General features: G+C 60.6%; 6 protein-coding genes and 1 non-coding gene across 7 annotated transcripts; 5 read left to right on the top strand and 2 right to left on the bottom strand.

The window, feature by feature from the left end:
- Positions 1–989: 989 nt before the first annotated feature.
- HRG_00308 (sulfate permease family domain-containing protein) lies at positions 990–3,674 on the top strand (the record flags this gene model as incomplete). Its single annotated transcript, XM_044858779.1, has 6 exons — positions 990–1,242; positions 1,316–1,461; positions 1,575–2,115; positions 2,165–3,039; positions 3,102–3,346; positions 3,410–3,674. 6 exons carry the CDS (start codon positions 990–992, stop codon positions 3,672–3,674), a joined length of 2,325 nt encoding a protein of 774 aa, XP_044725179.1.
- An 870-nt stretch (positions 3,675–4,544) lies between these two features.
- Positions 4,545–6,946, top strand: HRG_00307 (uncharacterized protein; the record flags this gene model as incomplete). The annotated part of the gene is made up of 3 exons (XM_044858778.1): positions 4,545–5,520; positions 5,592–6,319; positions 6,386–6,946. The coding sequence occupies 3 exons, from the start codon at positions 4,545–4,547 to the stop codon at positions 6,944–6,946; spliced, it is 2,265 nt and encodes a 754-aa protein (XP_044725178.1).
- Positions 6,947–7,882: 936 nt separating this feature from the next.
- HRG_00306 (ABC1 family domain-containing protein) lies at positions 7,883–9,845 on the top strand (the record flags this gene model as incomplete). Its single annotated transcript, XM_044858777.1, has 3 exons — positions 7,883–8,229; positions 8,286–8,436; positions 8,493–9,845. The coding sequence occupies 3 exons, from the start codon at positions 7,883–7,885 to the stop codon at positions 9,843–9,845; spliced, it is 1,851 nt and encodes a 616-aa protein (XP_044725177.1).
- Positions 9,846–10,353: 508 nt separating this feature from the next.
- Positions 10,354–10,427, bottom strand: HRG_12036. Its single transcript has one exon. It is a non-coding gene; the product is annotated as a tRNA-Val (tRNA).
- Positions 10,428–11,161: 734 nt separating this feature from the next.
- On the top strand, positions 11,162–13,499 carry HRG_00305 (Tetratricopeptide-like helical; the record flags this gene model as incomplete). The annotated part of the gene is made up of 6 exons (XM_044858776.1): positions 11,162–11,245; positions 11,309–11,581; positions 11,631–11,753; positions 11,816–11,934; positions 11,989–12,553; positions 12,609–13,499. 6 exons carry the CDS (start codon positions 11,162–11,164, stop codon positions 13,497–13,499), a joined length of 2,055 nt encoding a protein of 684 aa, XP_044725176.1.
- A 279-nt stretch (positions 13,500–13,778) lies between these two features.
- HRG_00304 (50S ribosome-binding GTPase domain-containing protein) lies at positions 13,779–15,226 on the bottom strand (the record flags this gene model as incomplete). The annotated part of the gene is made up of 4 exons (XM_044858775.1): positions 13,779–13,808; positions 13,858–14,977; positions 15,058–15,067; positions 15,133–15,226. 4 exons carry the CDS (start codon positions 15,224–15,226, stop codon positions 13,779–13,781), a joined length of 1,254 nt encoding a protein of 417 aa, XP_044725175.1.
- A 491-nt stretch (positions 15,227–15,717) lies between these two features.
- On the top strand, positions 15,718–17,453 carry HRG_00303 (SET domain-containing protein; the record flags this gene model as incomplete). Its single annotated transcript, XM_044858774.1, has 5 exons — positions 15,718–15,856; positions 15,920–15,981; positions 16,041–16,229; positions 16,308–17,192; positions 17,334–17,453. 5 exons carry the CDS (start codon positions 15,718–15,720, stop codon positions 17,451–17,453), a joined length of 1,395 nt encoding a protein of 464 aa, XP_044725174.1.
- Positions 17,454–17,803: the final 350 nt, after the last annotated feature.

Below are 17,803 nucleotides of genomic sequence, written 5' to 3'. Positions count from 1 at the left end.
TTGCCTTGCCTGCTTCAGCATCCCGGTGTTAATGTTCAGACGAGCATTCGCAGAAAGCCAAAACCTGCAGATACACGCCGTCTCTGCCATTGCGACGGGGGCTGCACCAGGAGTCCAGCAGCAATGTCTCGAGACATTTCTGGAAACCAAACGTGTGTCCCCCAGGGCATCCCGTCCGGTCTGGAACCCGCATTCTTGCTTGCCACAGGCAGCGGGCCGTCGGGGAGGGTGGCAAGGTTGCAACCCAAGATCACCAGATGTGAGTAGATGAGCCTGCAGAGCCATTACATTTCGAAGCCTCCGTCTCGAAACCGCAACAAACCCTCGGCAGCCCTAAACCCCGGTTCCTGTCTCGCACTAGGTATCCGTCGAGCAAAGACGGCTGCGGCTTGGGCGCTATCGAGGGACGGGTTTTGCATCCATGTCAGCCAGGCCGAAAAGGCAACCGCTTCCCCATTGGCCCTTTTTATCTTTTTCTTCCTCCATTTCCCCGTTTCTTTGTCCATGGATTGTTCCTGGTCTGCCACTCGGCCATCCCTCCGCAAAGCGACCAGTCCCCGGCCCCCGGACTAGTCGGAGCACGCAATTTGGTGGCTCACTTAGACAAACGCGGTGCGACCCGCTCTCCAGCATCCTCCGGGTCCAGCCTCATCCCTTGGGCCTGCAGCACGGCTGCGTGCTCTCGCTGACCGGTCTCTGCCACGTTAAGTAGGTAGCATTTTAGATGTTTAAAACATGTACCTTGTCTTGCCTTGCCTGCCCGGTTGCAACTTGCCTCGGCCCCTCGACTTGATTTTCCCAGTCACCACCACGGATCCCTCTCGCCCTCGCTTCCTTTTACCGCCGGGACCAGAATAACCCCAAGCGGCAGTGCGTGTCAGCTTTATCTGGGCCCATCTGCGCGTCCCCGAGACAGACAGCCAGCCCGCAAAAGAACAAAGGCCCCCCGGACCGCCGCCGCCGCCTCCCGGCCCGGCACAGCACCGGCCATGGTCGGCACCGTCAAGGACCGGCTGGCCTCGGCCATTGGCCTCGCGCCCAAGGACCGCAAGCACGACGACGACGTGCCCTCCATCTCCAACGCCGACCTCTTCGTCGAGCACGAGCCCACCGTCCACGAGTTCTTCGTCGAGCTGGCCCCCTCGGCCCAGGATGTCGGCCGCTACGTCTACAACTTGTTTCCCTTTGTCCATTGGATTGGCAAGTACAATTGGACGTGGTTCGTTGGTGACTTTATTGCCGGTATGCTGCCACGTCTGCTTGCTCACGGAAAGGCGAGTTCCGCGCAGCTGACGGGAGCCGTGTAAACTTCAAGGCACCACCGTTGGCGCCGTCGTCGTGCCCCAGGGCATGGCGTATGCGCAGCTCGCGCAGCTGCCCGTCGAGTATGGCCTGTATTCGTCCTTTATGGGCGTTCTCATCTACTGGTTCTTTGCCACGTCCAAGGACATAACCATCGGGGTAAGGCGCCTCAGACACGATGTTTCCCTCCTCAAGCGCACTCACACACCAAGCGCACACTCACACCAGACGACTGAACACACAACAAAGTCATGCTGACCTCCCGGCCCCAGCCCGTCGCAGTCATGTCCCAGGTCACGGGCAACGTCGTCCTCAAAGCCCAAGACGTCCTCCCCGACGTCCCGGGCCACGTCGTCGCCTCGGCCCTCGCCATCCTCACCGGCGCCATCATCCTCTTCTTCGGCCTCGCCCGCCTCGGCTGGGTCGTCGAGTTCATCCCCCTGCCCGCCATCTGCGCCTTCATGACCGGCTCCGCCATCAACATCCTCAGCGGCCAGGTGCCCAAGCTGATGGGCATCACGGGCGTCAACACGCGCGACCCCCCCTACCGCGTCATCATCGATTCGCTCCGCAACCTGCCCACCACCAAGCTCGACGCCGCCCTCGGCCTCACCGCCCTGGCCATGCTCTACCTCATCCGCGGCGTCTGTTCCCAGATGGCCAAGCGCCAGCCGCACCGCGCAAAGACGTACTTTTTCATCTCGACGCTGCGCACCGTCTTTGTCATTCTGCTCTACACTGCCATCAGCGCTGCCGTCAATGTCCGGATCAAGAACAAGCCCAAGTTTGGCATCATCAAGGAGGTCCCGCGAGGTGAGTGGTGCTTTCAGGGGGGGGTATCAAATGTTCCTAACGCCCTCAGGATTTCAACACGCCGCCGTGCCCGAAATCAACACGGACATCATCAAGGCCTTTGCCTCGGAGCTGCCCGCCGCCGTCATCGTCATGCTTATTGAGCACATTTCCATCTCCAAGTCGTTTGGCCGAATCAACAACTACGTCATCGACCCGTCGCAGGAGCTCGTTGCCATTGGCGTCACCAACCTTCTGGGCCCCTTTCTCGGCGCCTATCCCGCCACCGGCTCCTTCTCCCGCACCGCCATCAAGTCCAAGGCCGGCGTGCGCACTCCCTTTGCCGGCGTCATCACGGCCAGTGTCGTTCTGCTGGCTCTGTACGCCTTGACGGCCGTCTTCTACTACATCCCAAACGCCGCCCTGGCTGCCGTCATTATCCACGCCGTCGGCGACGTCATTACTCCCCCGAGCGTCATCTTTCAGTTCTGGCGCGTTTCGCCGCTCGAGGTGCCCATCTTCTTGGCCGGCGTCCTGGTGACCGTCTTTAACACGATTGAGAACGGCATCTACACCACCGTCTGCATGTCCTTTGTCGTCATCATCTGGAGGCTGTTCCTCAGCCGGGGACGAATCCTGGGACTGGCCCGCATCCGCACCGTCAAGGCCATCTCCAACGGCAAGACGGGCGAGGAGGGTGACGCCCAGAAAGAAGCAGTCGCCGAGGAGTCGGACCTTTCGCTACGCACCGGTTTTCTGCCTCTGGACCACGAGGACGGCTCAAACCCGCGCGTCGTGATACAGAGCCCCTATCCGGGCGTTTTCATATACCGGTTCGCCGAGGGCTTCAACTACCCCAATGCATCACGCTACCTGAATCACCTGACGGAAACGATATTCAGGGGGACGAGGCGGACGGACCCCAACACGTTGGGCAAGCTCGGTGTACGTGATGAGCCGCCGTCAAGCACTTGGCCACTTTTGCTAACGAAGAGTCGTCGTCACAGGACCGTCCATGGAATGACACGGCGCCTCGGACACAAAAATCGGAAGAGGCCAATCTACGGCCGACGCTCAAGGCCGTCATCCTCGACTTTTCGTCGGTCAACAACATCGACGTGACGGCGACACAGGCGCTCATCGACGTGCGGAACCAGCTGGATCGATACGCGGCGCCCGACACGGTCAACTGGCACTTTGCCAACATCGAGAACCGGTGGACCAAGCGGGCGCTGGCGGCGGCCGGGTTCGGGTACCGGACGCCGAAGCCGGACCCGGCGACGGGGATGCCGGCCCACTGGAAGACCATCTTCAGCATCGCGGACCTCGGGGGCTCCGACAGCGCGGCTAAGGCGGCGGCCATGGAGGAAAAGGCGGAGCGGAAGAGCCTGCTGTACGACGTCGAGGAGCCGCTGGAGCCGGCGGCGGCGACGGGGTCGCAGCTCTCGGACAAGGACGTGCCCCGGAACCCGGGGAGCGCACGGCTGGTGGCGGTGCAGGGGCTCAACCGGCCGTTTTTCCACTTTGACCTGCAAGAGGCGGTCGAGGCCGCGCTGTTGCATGCGGAGCGGGCGGACTGAGAAGTGCCGTAAGAGACGTGGGATTTTCTGCTCTTCCATCAGCGTCTGGACAAGCATCAAGGCAGACAAGAGCCAAGGGGCTCCGGGTTGTCTGTGTGTACACATCGAATTGCTCCATTTGGACATGTATCTATTTTCTTGCAGGGTCCGTTATTTCGCCTCCTGTTCTAAACGTCTCTAGTGGATGAGCTGGGGAGTACAAAGGAAAGGCTACAGTACAGTAGGAACGTACTTGGGGACAATAGATGGCTTGCCGAGGTCGAAAGTGGCAAGGCGCCCTGGGTAGACGAGTGGCGACGTCTGTAGAGGGCGTTGCACAGACGACATTGGTGAGACGCTGGCATCGCTGACATCATGGCGCTTGCTGCTGCAGAATCACCAGGGCCGTGGGCATCGGGCAGAGAGATGAGATGTGGGAAAAAGAAAAGAAACGAGGGAAAGTGTGTGTGATCCAGCGACGAGCGAAACTAGAACATGATCGGAGTTGGGCACATCTCGCTCAATTCCAGTTATTCTTGATTTCATCCCTGGCCCCTCCGTGATTCATGCGCCCTGTCTACCAGGGCCTTGGTAGCGGTGACACCTGCTGACACCACCTGCTGAGCACAGCGCTCGTCAGCGTGCAGATCGGCATGCAATTCCCCTCCAGCCACGCCAGCACCGCCTAGACCCGCCAAGTACCGACTGAGTGCCGTCACTCGGGGAGAATAGGAGTGGTAGCGGCTGAGCCGGTCAGTGGAGCCCCTACATGCCTTTAGCTGCCTTGTTGTTTACTAATTATTGCCTGGACTGCCTGCTTTGATTTCACTTCTTGCATCCTCGCCTCTTTCTTTTCTTCCTCGCCTGTGGACGGCAACGCCTGCGCGTTTGATGGATTCGAATCCTCGGACGCCGACGCCGCCGCCCCGGGCAGAGGCCGAGGGCGGGCAGTCCCAGTCGCCGCCCCAGTCCCAGTCGTCGCCTCCGCCCCAGTCGCCGCCGCCCCAGTCCCAGTCGCAGCCTCAGTCGCACTCGTTCTCACCGCCACAGCATCATCACCAGCTGCAACCACAATCGCGTCCCCAGTCGCCGCCCATCCCCAGCCCTGCCCTCTCCCGACTCTCGCCCTCCATCCTCCACCCGTCAACCCCCCAGCCCGAAGATCCCGCAGAAGACTACTTTCATCGCGTCAGCGACGCGCCCTCTCGGCGATCACGCCTTTCCACCTTTTCCATCAACCGCCTGCCCAGTTCCACGCCCTCGGAAAACCGTCCGCCCGCCCGCCCAGACCATTCGCGACGGCCCAGCATCCGAATCCGCCTCAGCAATGCCTCAATCAACCGAGCCCAGCCCAACTCCCCCGAGCGCGCCGCCTCCAGCCATGGCCCCGAACACATCGATGCCCCTGGCGGACGCTCCCGGAGCGCCTCGCAGTCCAGCGCCGCCAGCGCGCCTGCCGATACTACCAGCGCCGCCAGAAACGCGAGCAGGCTGACGATGCAGCCCGACATCTCTAGCCCCGCCCGCAGCCCGAGGAGGATGGTCCAGGCTTCGCTGCCCCGGTTGACAGAAGAAGGCTCACGCCCGACAATGGCCGAGCTGGGTCTCGTCCCCGTCCCTCGGCCCCAACGACCGTCCATTGCCCCGAGTGATCCGGCCGCAGACGAGGATGGGGAGCATGAGGAAAAGGGCAGCCAAGAGGCCGGTCCTTCGAACGAGAAGGGGAATCGTCTCCGCAGGGTGAGTCGCTTTTTCTGGCCCAGCAAAGCCAGGCGCGGCTCCGCCGACCCAGGCAGTGTTACCTCGGCCGAGACGCGCCATGAGGACGAGTATCACGAGGAGCTGGTTGACTGGCTCGACATTATCGGTGAGTCGCTTGCCTTGCCGCAGTGCCCGCGGTGGCCTCCCTTTCAAGTCTAACCCTTGTCCACGCCGCAGATCCCGAAGTCCAGACGCTCTCGACTCTCACCAACGTGCAGAACTCGCTCTTCATCCCCGACCTCGGCACCTGGGTCAACAGACGGCCCACCTACGTCCTCTCCCAGCCCGACATGCGCTCCAGGAGACCCGCGACTGCCGAGGGGCGAGTCGCCGAAGTGCCAGACACGCAGCGCGACGAGGCCGCCGAGACAGAGCCCTCGCCCGAGGCGGCCGCCCCCGAGCACCCGACGATACAGCGAAGCACGACCATCACCTCGCGGCTGTCCGAATCCCACTACGCCTCTCTGCCGCACGGCAGAACCCTCGACGGCTGGAGCGCCGCCGACAAGCAGGAGCTCGACGATCGCGTTCGTCACATGCTCCACTCGCGACGGTCCAAGTTCAAACGCATGATGAAGGGGTTCGGCCAATACGTGCGCCGGCCGCTCGGCTTCTTCGTCACCCTCTACGCCCTCCTCATCACCCTCTTCGGCCTCGCGTGGGTCCTCTTCCTCATCGGCTGGATCTACGTTGGCGAGGAGCAGCCGTACGCCGTCCATGTCATCGACAGCATCCTCGTCGCCCTCTTTGCCATCATGGGTGATGGCCTGGCCCCCTTTCGGGCCGTTGACACGTATCACATGATCTTTGTCCTCCGCTACTCGCGGATGATCAAAAATGCCGGCAAACCGCCTCGAGCTCGGTTACGGAAGAGCCATGGGCGACCCGAAGTGCGGAACGAGGCCGTGAGCAACACCTTGGCAGCGGGTCCCTTGCCAACCATTGTCGAGCGGTCTCCACGGTCTGACCAGATAACGGACGTCAACGGACACGGAATCCTCAATGAGCAGGCCATGACTGCCAACGGGGGCGACCAACATGATGCTACCGACGTCAACTTAGAGGACGGCAAGTCGGGAGGCGATATTCCTGGCTACTACCCCCTTAATGCGAAGCAGGTCAAGAGCCTGCTGCACCACCAAAAGAAGCTGGCCAAGTCGCACAGCTTCTACAAGCCTCAGGAGACACACACGCACTTCTCGTTTCCCCTCAACTTCCTCGTGGCCATTGTGATCCTCCTCGACTTCCACTCGTGCCTGCAAATATCGCTGGGCGCGTGCACATGGGGGATCAACTACCACGTGCGGCCGTTTGCGCTGACGACGGTGATTCTGTGCGTCAGCATAACGTGCAATCTGAGCGCGGGCCTGGTCATCACCGCTGGCGACCGCAAGACGAGGAAAAAGGACGTCATGAAGCTGCTGGACCGCCAGGAGCTGACGGAGGATGCGATTGCGCGGATGGAGCACAAGAAAGAGAAGGAGGAGGAGAGGAGGCGGGAGGCGATTCTGGAACGCATGGCAGCGGCGTAAAGCGCTCACAGGTTGATTCTGGTGTCATTTTCGGCGTATATGTTTTGGCTGGACTTGTGATGGCTGGCATCAGCGCACACGCGTACATTGGTATCGCAGGACATACGCATGAGATATCCCTATATACCCAACTATTAACTTATGTATTATTCATGAAACAGCTCTCGTGACCCTAGAACTGTTGGTCTCGTAGCGAGTCGCCCCGAGCAGCCACGGTCTACCGATGAAACCGGTCATTAATATTTGTGCGGCTCGCCGCTGGGTTCTCCCTTTTCTCTTGACACCTAGCGGTGATGCAGGGGATGCAGAGGGCGAGGATGTTGCCTCCCAGGAACTCGTAGAGGAGGTTAGCCTTATAGCATCATCGAGAGTCTAGCCTACGGCTTTTGATGACCAGGCATATACTGTACGCACTGCGTGGTGCAAGAGGGCGCAACTGTAGCGGGACCAAGCGGTGGCGTCGGCGCTTCACATGTCGGGGCGAATCAGGGGTCCAGCCAACGGCGGCTCGAGGACGTACCGTGTGGCACAGCAGCCAAGCAAGGCGTCAGTACTTTGCAACATGTAAAGACGCCCGTAGGGATGTTGGGTTAGGACCTGCAAGACAGCAGCCACAGTACAGTACACTCTTTTCTTGCCGAGGCGAGGAATGAAGTGGAAAGTGAGAAGACAAATACGTCGAGGGACTTGAAGGGGCCGTGACCCACTGGCTCCGTGCGCACCCGATCTCGCTGGATGCCTCGGCGAATCACGTCTCGGCCTTGCCGCTTGGAAGAAAACTCGATGATGTCGACACATGCCCCGTATCACCAGCACCCATTCGCTCCTGGACCGACCAGGCTGACGCCCAGCCTCTCGACTGTCCCCCGCATGTCGCATCTCATGAACCTCGCTGTCGGCAGTGCCATCGCATAGTCCGAGGAGAGCGCGCCCGCCATGAATTCACGCGTCCTCGCTCGCGTCGCCGGCGGCCTCGGCGGTGCGCGGCCGTGGACGTGCTCGACCTGCCGAGGCCAATTGACTCCAGCACAACTGCCTTCGCTCGTCGGCGCGAGATGCTTTGCCTTTGTCTCGGGGAAGCGCTCCTCGCGCGGGAACGGCGGCGGCGGCGGCGGCGGTAATGGGCGGAGGAGCAGGCCCAGGAGAGCGCTGCTCTACGCGTCGACGGGCGCTGCCGGCGCTGCGGGCACCGCCCTGGCCTTTACCGACGAGATCAAAGGCGGCTACGAGGCTGTCGAGCGGACGGGCCGCGTCGTGGCCGCCCTGGCCATTTGCATCAACGAGTAGGGCTGCCGCGAATGGGAGGCCGAGACGCGCGACGCTGACTTGATTCGCCCAGCTATCGCACCACGTTGAATGCCAAGGCCGCCGTCGACGACGCAGCCGAGCAGAACAGGATTCTGGCGACGTGCCACAAGCGCTGCGCCCAGCGGACGCTCAAGGTGCTGGAGAAGAACGGCGGCATCTTCATCAAGCTGGGACAACACCTGGTACGGGCCCCGGCTGAACATCATCTCGCGATACAAAGGCTGACGGCGGCTTGCAGAGCGCCATGAACTACCTCCTCCCGCCCGAGTGGACAACCACCTTTGTCCCCCTCCAGGACCAGTGCCCCGTCTCGTCGTTCGACTCCATCGAGGCCATGTTCCGCCGCGACACCGAAAAGGAGCTGTGGGACTACTTTTCCGACTTCTCGGCCGATCCCATCGGCGCCGCGTCGCTCGCCCAGGTCCACCTGGCGACCGAAAAGGACTCGGGCCGCCGCGTGGCCGTCAAGGTGCAGCATCCGGACCTGCAGGCCTGGGCGCCGCTCGACCTGGCCCTGACAAAGTACACCTTTTCGACGCTCAAGCGCTTCTTCCCCGACTACGACCTCGAGTGGCTGGCGTCGGAGATGGAGGCGTCGCTGCCCAAGGAGCTCGACTTCCAGGAAGAGGCCGACAACGCGCGCCGCATGAAGGCGCACTTTGCGCAGATGCCCGAGCTGCCCCTCGTCATCCCAGACGTCATCTGGGCCAAGAAGCGCATCCTCGTCATGGCCTGCGAGTCCGGCAGCCGGCCCGACGATCTCGCCTACCTCGACAGCAACGGCATCGACCGCGACGAGGTGTCGGCGACGCTGGCCCGCATCTTCAACGAGATGATCTTCGGCGACGGCGCGCCGCTGCACTGCGACCCGCACGGCGGCAACATTGCCATTCGCAAAAACGACTCGCGGCGGCGACGCGGCATCCGGCGCGCGCCCAACTTCGACATCATCCTCTACGACCACGGGCTCTACCGCGACATCCCCCTGCCGCTGCGGCGCTCGTACGCCAAGCTGTGGCTGGCCGTCATCGACGGCGACCTGGAGCGCATGAAGACGTACTCGCGCGAGGTGGCGGGCATCAGCGACCAGGACTTTCCGCTCTTCGCATCGGCCATCACGGGCCGCGACTTTGGCATCGTCAGCCGCGAGGGTTCCATCCTGCAGACGCGCACCGCCGACGAGCAGCAGACGATCAGCGGGGCGCTGCAGGAGGGCCTCATTGTCGACCTGGTGCAGATGCTCAGCCGCGTGCCGCGCATCATGCTGCTCATCCTCAAGACAAACGACCTGACGCGCAGCCTCGACGAGAGCCTGCACACGCGCCAGGGCCCCATCCGCACCTTTATGATCCTGGCGCGCTACTGCTCGCGCACCGTCTTCCACGAGCGCCTCGACCAGGTGCGCGCCCAGGGCTCGCTGCTGTGGCCGTCCAACGCGCTCCGGGTGCTCGCCGCCTGGCTGGGCCACCTGCGCGTCGAGGTCAAGCTCGAGGCCTTTGAGCTGGGGTTGGCCGTCAAGCGCCTCCTGGGGCTCAAGAGCCTCGAGTTTGGCGCCGCGGGGCCGCCGATGGAGTCGGAGGCGACGGCGTGAGGCGACGGCGTGTATTACTTGTCTCTCTGTATGTGTGTGTGTGCGTATCATGATGGATATACATAGACTTTGGGGGCTGTCTGGGGCGCTATTAGAGGGTGTTTACTGTCCCGGTGCTATCTACCCTGTACTGTACTCGAAAAAACTAGACGGTGAAGATTGCAGTGCCTTCAACGACACTTGCGACGAGCGGCATTTTCATAAACGAATATATATTAGATCACCGGTCGCTTAGTCTCATCGTGACTGATTTGGGCGACGTGACCGGATTTTGTCGGGGCATGGCTCGACGTTTACGCATATGTGCTATCCGCTCAAGACGTTTCAAATTGTGCCAATCCCCGCGCATCGATACTGATGAGTGGCAGTTATTGACCACGATTTGCTCAGACACACTCACTGGACAAAGACAAGCTACAAAAAAAAAAGCAAAAAGCAATATAAACGGAAAAGTGACGAAAAATAAAGCCCTGACGTGGGTAGGGCCAGGGACAAGAAAAAAGAAACGTGGTTCCGCCCGGGCTCGAACCGGGGACCGTCTCGGTGTTAGCGAGAAATCATGACCAACTAGACCACGGAACCGAGTACTACTGTTGATGAAAGATAGACTGCTAATGTTAACTAACAACCTACCAAGATGAGGTCTGGCATCTCGGTCGATTGCATGGCCACCGTCCTTGCACGTGTTTTTGCAGATGCCATTGGAATATCGCGATCAAGGATTGATGCGAACGCAGCTGGCATCAGAGCCGTGACGAGTATTCTTGCAGCCAATTCGCGGTTTGTTCTCTTGGGGGCTGGCTTGTTCTCCGTGAACCAAGCCAGCCAGCCACCGTCACGCGGTTGAATCAAGCAAAAAGAGGAAGAGGCAGAGAAAAGAAATGGCTTCATCCGCTCTACTGATTGTTTCATTGTCCAGAAACCGTGTGTTTTCTCGTGCCGACCTAGAGTGAACAGTTGCAGCCAGCTGCCCGGCACTCGAGGAGCGACGTCGCGTGACCGTCGCCAAACGCGTGGTTCTGTAGGTAGGGGCAGTCACTCAGCAACGCCCCTCGAAACTTGACTCGAGCATCTCAAGACCAAGCGCCCTCGTCAGAACAAGACACCAGAAAATCACACAAGAATCACATATCCTGCAAAAGCCTCTATTTTACGCATCAACCGGCAAGCACCAAACATCCTCGGAGAGCCGCGGTGCCCGAGCAAACGACGAGTCTTAAGATGCTCGTCCGCACGCCTCGACCTCGCCGGCGACAATTGTCAAGCAACTGAACATTTGAGCTCCCGCCAGCATCCTTTTCCGGCACTGCGCAATCATGGACATGGAAGCCCTCATAGAGAGCGGCCGCGGCTGCTACGCCCGCCGCAAGTACGAACGTGCACTTAAGCAGTTCACGCGTGTACGAGAAGCCACCCATCCGTCGACTCTTGGCCTCTCCTGCCATGCTGACCTACTCACGCAGGCCATGAACCGCTGTCCGTGCAACCGGGGGACGAAGCGCAAGCGGTGCACCTGCAAGAACTACGAGGCCGTCGCTGACAGAGACGGCTCCATGTTCGAGGAGGCCATGTTTACCTGCCATTGCGATGTGGGCAAGGCCTTCGACAAGTGTGATGATGCCTTGCACATTATGGCGCTCGATTACCGCGCCGCCACCTTCGAGGCCATGGATGAGCTTGAACGCGCCGAAAAGGACGCCAAGTGGATGTTGGAGCTCGCGCCTCGCCTGCCAGACGTACGGACCCGTTCCCCAGTGTCATTCAGTCCATGGCTGACTCGTCCAGGGATACCTCCGACTCGGCAAGAATGCTCGCCTTCGCAGGGATGCCTGGTTTGCCTGGAAGATCTACAGCGCCGGTGTTGATGCCAACAAGCACACTCCCCTGTCCTCATCGCGGAAGCTGCAGGTACGGGCTGCCCCCTCTCACCCCAGGCTCGCACGAGACGAAGCGTTGACGAAAGCTATCAGCAATTGCACCAGGCGTTGCAGCCACTGCAGGTTCGCTTCAGACGCAAGGACCCCATGTGCCTCCTCCCCCTCGAAATCGTCCATAACATAGTTGAAGACTTTGACGTGGTCGAGTTGACGTGTGTACGCCCGTCTTTCCACTCTGACCAAGTTTGCTAATGACCATCTTCTAGAAAATGCCTTCGCGTGTGCAAAGTCTGGAAACAGACCCTGGAGAGCAGCCACAGCCAGAGACTGTGGAGGTTCCTCGTCTTCCCAAAGCCCCCTCCTCAGCCGCCCTCCAAATCCGCCCTCCAGGCCCTCGTCAGACGGTCCGGTGGAAGCATGCGCAGGATTGTCATCCGAGACCCCGGCAAGTTCCAGCTGTCCCAGGCTAAACTGTCAACCCTACTGCGACACTCGCAAAGCCTCGAGCATCTTGAGCTGGGGCCCGCGCACGAGCACTACTACCGTTTCCCCGAGGGACCTGGGCTCTACCAGAACCTCTGCCATCTGACCATGGATACATACAACTGCTGGGAGCGCAACATGTGGCAATCGCAAGGTCCCTACCCCCTTGGTCCGGGCTTCCTTCCTGACGCCTTTCTCAAATGCGTCGCGGGCACCCTGGAGTACCTCAACTTGTTCGGCATTCCCCCAAGCTGGTGTGGACGCCGGAACCTACCAGAATTTCCCAGATTAAAGATATTGCGCCTGGAGCACAAGGAAGGACTGGAGCCGCAGGTGTCGTTCCCCATCGTGAGCCTCGACTGGACCCCCTACTCAGCTGTCATGGGATACTAACAGATGCAAGTTTTCCTTGGCTTGTAAAACGCCACAGCTCGAGCAGCTCAGGTTGGAGAACCTTCACCTCGCGGGCCACACATCGCAGGAATGCAGGGATTCGTGGCACACGCTATGGACGGGCCTCAAGGTCCTTGTCTTCCTCATGCCCAGGTCTAGCATCTCACCTCTACAGCTGGTCGACACATTCTTCAATGTCACTCTGCTCAACTCGGTCCAAGCCGGTAAGAACTTCGAGCATCTGGACCTGGAAGTTCCGGTGGACAACGTAGACGCGGTGCTGCCCCAACAGGTCTTTTCAGATGCAGACGACCTGGACCTATACGGCCTAACCAAGCCAGACGGCAGCCCGATACGGCGTCGCAACCAGTTCCAGAATCTACGATCGCTACGCCTCAAGCACTTTGTGCACCGCCCGAAGAAAATGGGGAAAATCTTTGCAGCCGCAGTGGCCAGCGGCAAGCTGCACACGTTTGACATTGTGTTCCCCGTCGAAAGCCTCGACCTCCCGTTGGGCGAGGAGAGCGCAAACTTCCTCAAGGGCTACGACTGGCTGCGTGGCCTCGACAGCATCCGTAGCCTGGGCGTCTCCGACTTCGCCTTCCCCGAGGTTCCGCACCGCGACTCCGAGCCACCCCTGCCCTCCTTCTTGGCCAGCTTCCCCAACCTCAAGACGCTTAGCCTCAGCACAAACTCCTGCAACCAGGAGGCCTTTTGCCTCATTGTGGAGGAGACCATGAAGAGGACGCGCCTCAGCACCATGTACCAGAATTGTGTCAAGGGGACACTGATGGATCGGCTCAAGAGGCTGGGTGATCGACACGGAGTGGTCGTTATATTCGGCACGCGGCCGCGAGACTGGCCGGTACAGCTGGATGGAGAGGAGCTTTCCTCGACATGAGCTGTATGGGCAACAAAGGTGCTGAGAGGGACGAGGGAGGCAAGGTTATGATCGAGCACGGGAATGACGGGCGTCGCAGATGCGGGAGGGATAAGCGCCCTTGATGGTCTATGAACATGCCCACCTTGCAGTAGGCATCACAATAGACAAATCTTTAGAATAATCCCCTGCCGTCCATGTTAACGCCGGTGATTGTGGCGGCTGGAAGGCGAGCAGGCAGTCAGGTCTACGAAATTGTTTCTTTTCAGAACACAGGGCTTTGCAGCGCACAAGCATCGCTCAAGCCCTGCCCACCTTGAACGACAAGACCTGCTGCTGGGTTAGCGATGAAAGGCGCGTAGCTCCAGGTTCCACCTACGTCGTTCTTCCCGACAGCAACGAGGTCGTCTTCTGCCACTCTCAAATTGCCGACGCCCTCGACGTAGGCGATCGGCGCATCGCCCATGACTTTGCGCGCGACATCACCGACCGTGGAGCCCTTTTTGACCAGGACGCAATCTCGAAAGACAAACTTGGACTCGGAGGCGCCTGAGGCAAACGTGGTCGTGTTCCTGACGGGGAAGACGGGCACCAGGCCGAGGAGCTCGGCCGCCCTCGACAGCACCTGGACCACGCCCGTGGAGCCGAAGCGGTACAGGACCATGTCCTTGAGGTTCTCGATGCGGGTGCGGTTCTTGTCGTCGAGGTCCTTGAGGCCACCGCCGGTCGGGTCGCCCTGCTCGATGAGGTCCTCCTTTGTGTCGACGAACTCGCTGCCCTCGACGTACTTGATGTATCCCTGCTTGGTCATTTTGCGCAGGAAGATTTCGGAAATGGCCGAGCAGAGGACAATCGTCTTGGGGTCCTGCATCTTTGCGATTTTGGAAATGTTCTTGTCGGCGTCGGGGTGGTCGATTTTGTTGAGGGCAATGACGGTAGGGAACTTTTCGTCGACGAAGCAGTTGACCACGTGGTGCACCGTCTCGTCGGACCAGTCCTCGAGCGGCTCCTTGACGCCCGCGCGGTCGAGGGTCCGGTTGATGACGGTCGACGTGGCGCCGTAGCCCGAGAACTGGCCCTGCAGCGTCTCGACGGCCGAGGCCTTGACGGCCATGTGCCTCCTCCGGATGGACCCCCATTTCTGCATCAGGTTGCCGAGGATCCAGGCCACGACCTCGCTGCGCAGCCAGGCAATGTCGACGGAGGGATCGTAGCCCCTCGTCTCCTTGCCCTCTGCGTCGATGGTCCCAGAGGCGTCGACGACGTGTATCAAGGCGTCGGCGTGGCGCAGGTCGTCGAGGAACTTGTTGCCCAGCCCGCGGCCCTGATGCGCCCCCGGCACCAGGCCGGCGACGTCGAGGAGCTCTATGGGGACGGACCGGCGGCCCTGGACGCACGCGCCATAGTTTGGCTTGCACCTGTCGGACACGCCGAGCCGGGCGCACGCGCAGTCGATCTGGAGGTAGCCGACGGCCCGCTGGGGGTCGATGGTGGTGAACCTGGACGTGTCGCACGACGGCTAGGGAGTCAGTCCAGCCCACATGGGTGCGCGAATGGGTGCGCGGAGACGGCAACGTACGGAAAGTTGCCTGTCGAGCACACGGGGGTATATTTAGCCATGTTCGCCAAAGTGCGTCGAGTCAAAAGCACCGACCAACTTTCGACGAGGCGTCCGTCAGGCTGTTGAGCGTCGTGCTCTTCCCCGCCGACGGCTTCCCGACGAGCCCGATGAGGGGATCACGAGGCATGGCGGGGGCTGCAGGGGTCGACAAGACTCGCTTCTCGGGATCGAGGTCGAAAAAGACCGTGGGAAGGGGTGGTGCGATGTCGCCGACAGGATGCGCATCGATATGGTGGCAGCGATCACAAAATTTGGAGATTGACGTAGGGCTGCTTCTGTGCCACCTTGTCCAATGGGGGCGAGGCTGAGGAAGAGTCCCCGCAACAGATCAATGTTCCCCGTACTTGCGCCCTGCTAGCGAGCCTGTGGACTTTGTATTTTGGCCTTCTGCCCTCGCTGGCATGGAATCGTGGTGGGGGGGGGTTTCAGGGTCGAGAGCTCGCGATAGCTCACCAGGCATGTACAGTGTACTTGGGCGAGGCACCAGAAAACCACCGCCACGACTCGCCTCTGTCTCTGAACATCTTCAAGGGAACAACAAATCTGAAGGCTCCCCCTTTTATTTTACCGTCTTACGGCTTGAATGCAGCTGGCTCACTGACGCAATCTTCTCGGGGCATGTCATCCTCATCGCAACTGCCGCTCGACGCCTTTCCGGCGTGGGCGCGGCTCAACGATGTCACTCTCGCTGGCATCGAGTTGCAACATGTCGACGGCAAAGGCTGTGGTTTCGTGGTCAGCAAGGAGCTTCAAGTCGGTGAGAATGCTCAAGAAGCATTGTTAAAAGTCCCTCGTGACCTTGTCTTGTCTTGCGAAGCAGTGCAAGAGTATGCCAAGGTCGACTCGAACTTCAAGCAGCTCCTCGAAGTCGTCGGCCACAAGGTGACCACACCTCGTCCGCTCCTCACGAGAGCTGCCAGAGCTTACATTGTGAATCGCAGTCTGTGCGGATAGATGCAATGCTGTACCTGCTGTGCCACCTCATCCATTCCCGGCGAGGCCAGCCCACGTCCAGAGGCATCACTTCGACGCCGTGGACTGAGTACGTCCGGTTTCTGCCGCGCTCCATCCCGACTCCCACCATGTGGTCTGAGCCCGAGCGTCTTCTATTGAATGGCACGTCTCTCGAGGTGAGTGGCCGCCCGAAATATGTCGGGCCCGACTTGGATGTTGCTGCAGCCCGCAACAGACTAGTGACGGCGCCATAGGCCGCTCTCTCCGCCAAGCTCTCCGCCTTGGCCAACGAGTTCGACGAGCTCCGTGCCCAGACCGAGGCGATGCCCTTTTGGGACGCCTTGCTGTGGGAGCATGGGACGGCCTCCCTGGACGACTGGGTCCTCGTCGACGCTTGGTACCGCTCTCGTTGCCTAGAGCTCCCTCAAATCGGCGACGCCATGGTCCCGGGCCTCGACATGGTCAACCACTCAGGATCCCCGTCGGCGTACTACGAAGTGGACGGCAATGCCGACGTTGTACTTTACGCGCGTCCAGACTGCGCCGCGTCATGCGGGCGGGAAGTGGCCATTTCCTACGGGGAGAACAAGTCGGCAGCCGAGATGCTCTTTAGCTACGGCTTCGTTGACCGACATAGCACGGCTCGTAACCTGGCGCTGCCTCTGGATCCCTTCCCAGACGACCCGCTGGCCAAGGCCAAAGTCCATGTCTTTGGCGGCCCGCGAACCGTGAGGGTGACTCAGGACGACCAACGCCTCGAGTGGCAAAGCCCGTTTGTGTACCTCATGTGCCTCAACGAGGAAGACGGCCTGGAGTTCCGCCTACTGCAGGATACAGAAGGAGAACGCCAGTTGAGGCTGCTGTGGCAAGGCAGCGACATGACGGATCGAGCCACTGACCTGGAGGCGCTGATACAGAACCACCCTCTGTGCCAGGTGTTTAGGCTTCGCGCCGTGGCCGTGGTGCATGAGCGCATTGAGACGCAGCTGGCCAGGATTAAAGGCGGCCCTTCTGATGACGAGCTGCAGCCGCTCATGGCGGCCGGGCTATTACGGGAGGAATGCATCGCGGCTGCGAGGACATTGCGCGAGGTCGAGACGTGTGTCCTCGAGGCCGCGGCTGAGGCGCTCGAGAGTGAGGTACGTACGCCCAAGATCTGTGAGAAGGCCAGGTCCCGAGATGTGGGTGGACTGGCACTTGGTAGATCGGGACCGACGCATTGTTGTTGCAGTCCAATCATGACCCGTCGTCTCGGAGCTGATCACGCTATGGCCCTGCAGAAGTCCACCTTGCTTGCCCACGACCACGTGGTAGCATACCTTGGATCAGTGGAAGATGGCCGAAACGACGAAGCGCCGTTGGAGACGACGCCCAATGAGGAAGAGGACGACTTCAGCTGACCTGAGAATCCTGCGCCGCCGCCGGCTGGCCGCCCAAATGCCAGCCTTGGCTGCATGGAGCGCATCGGGCCTCCAGCACGAAGTATGCAGGCATCGGGTCCGTCTCCTGTCATGCCAGAGCGTGACAGTTGTGTTCCAACAACCCACCACCGTCGGAAGCCAACAGTCGAGATGCGTATGCATGCGGCCGTCCTCGGTGCCGACAAGGTGCATCCCTCTTGAGAGGGGGCGTTGCCCACTGGGCGGGCATGGGATAGAATAGACCTAGTGCCGGCGAGGATGGGCGTAGACGAGCAGCTTTGAAATCTGAATCACGGATGACACTTGAGCCTTTTCCGACGATGCACGAA

Source organism: Hirsutella rhossiliensis (genome assembly GCF_020360975.1).
Source record: "Hirsutella rhossiliensis strain HR02 chromosome Unknown scaffold00001, whole genome shotgun sequence".
NCBI lineage: Eukaryota > Fungi > Ascomycota > Sordariomycetes > Hypocreales > Ophiocordycipitaceae > Hirsutella > Hirsutella rhossiliensis.
Note: the sequence above shows the minus strand (reverse complement) of the source record. Positions and strands in the feature narration are given on the sequence as shown.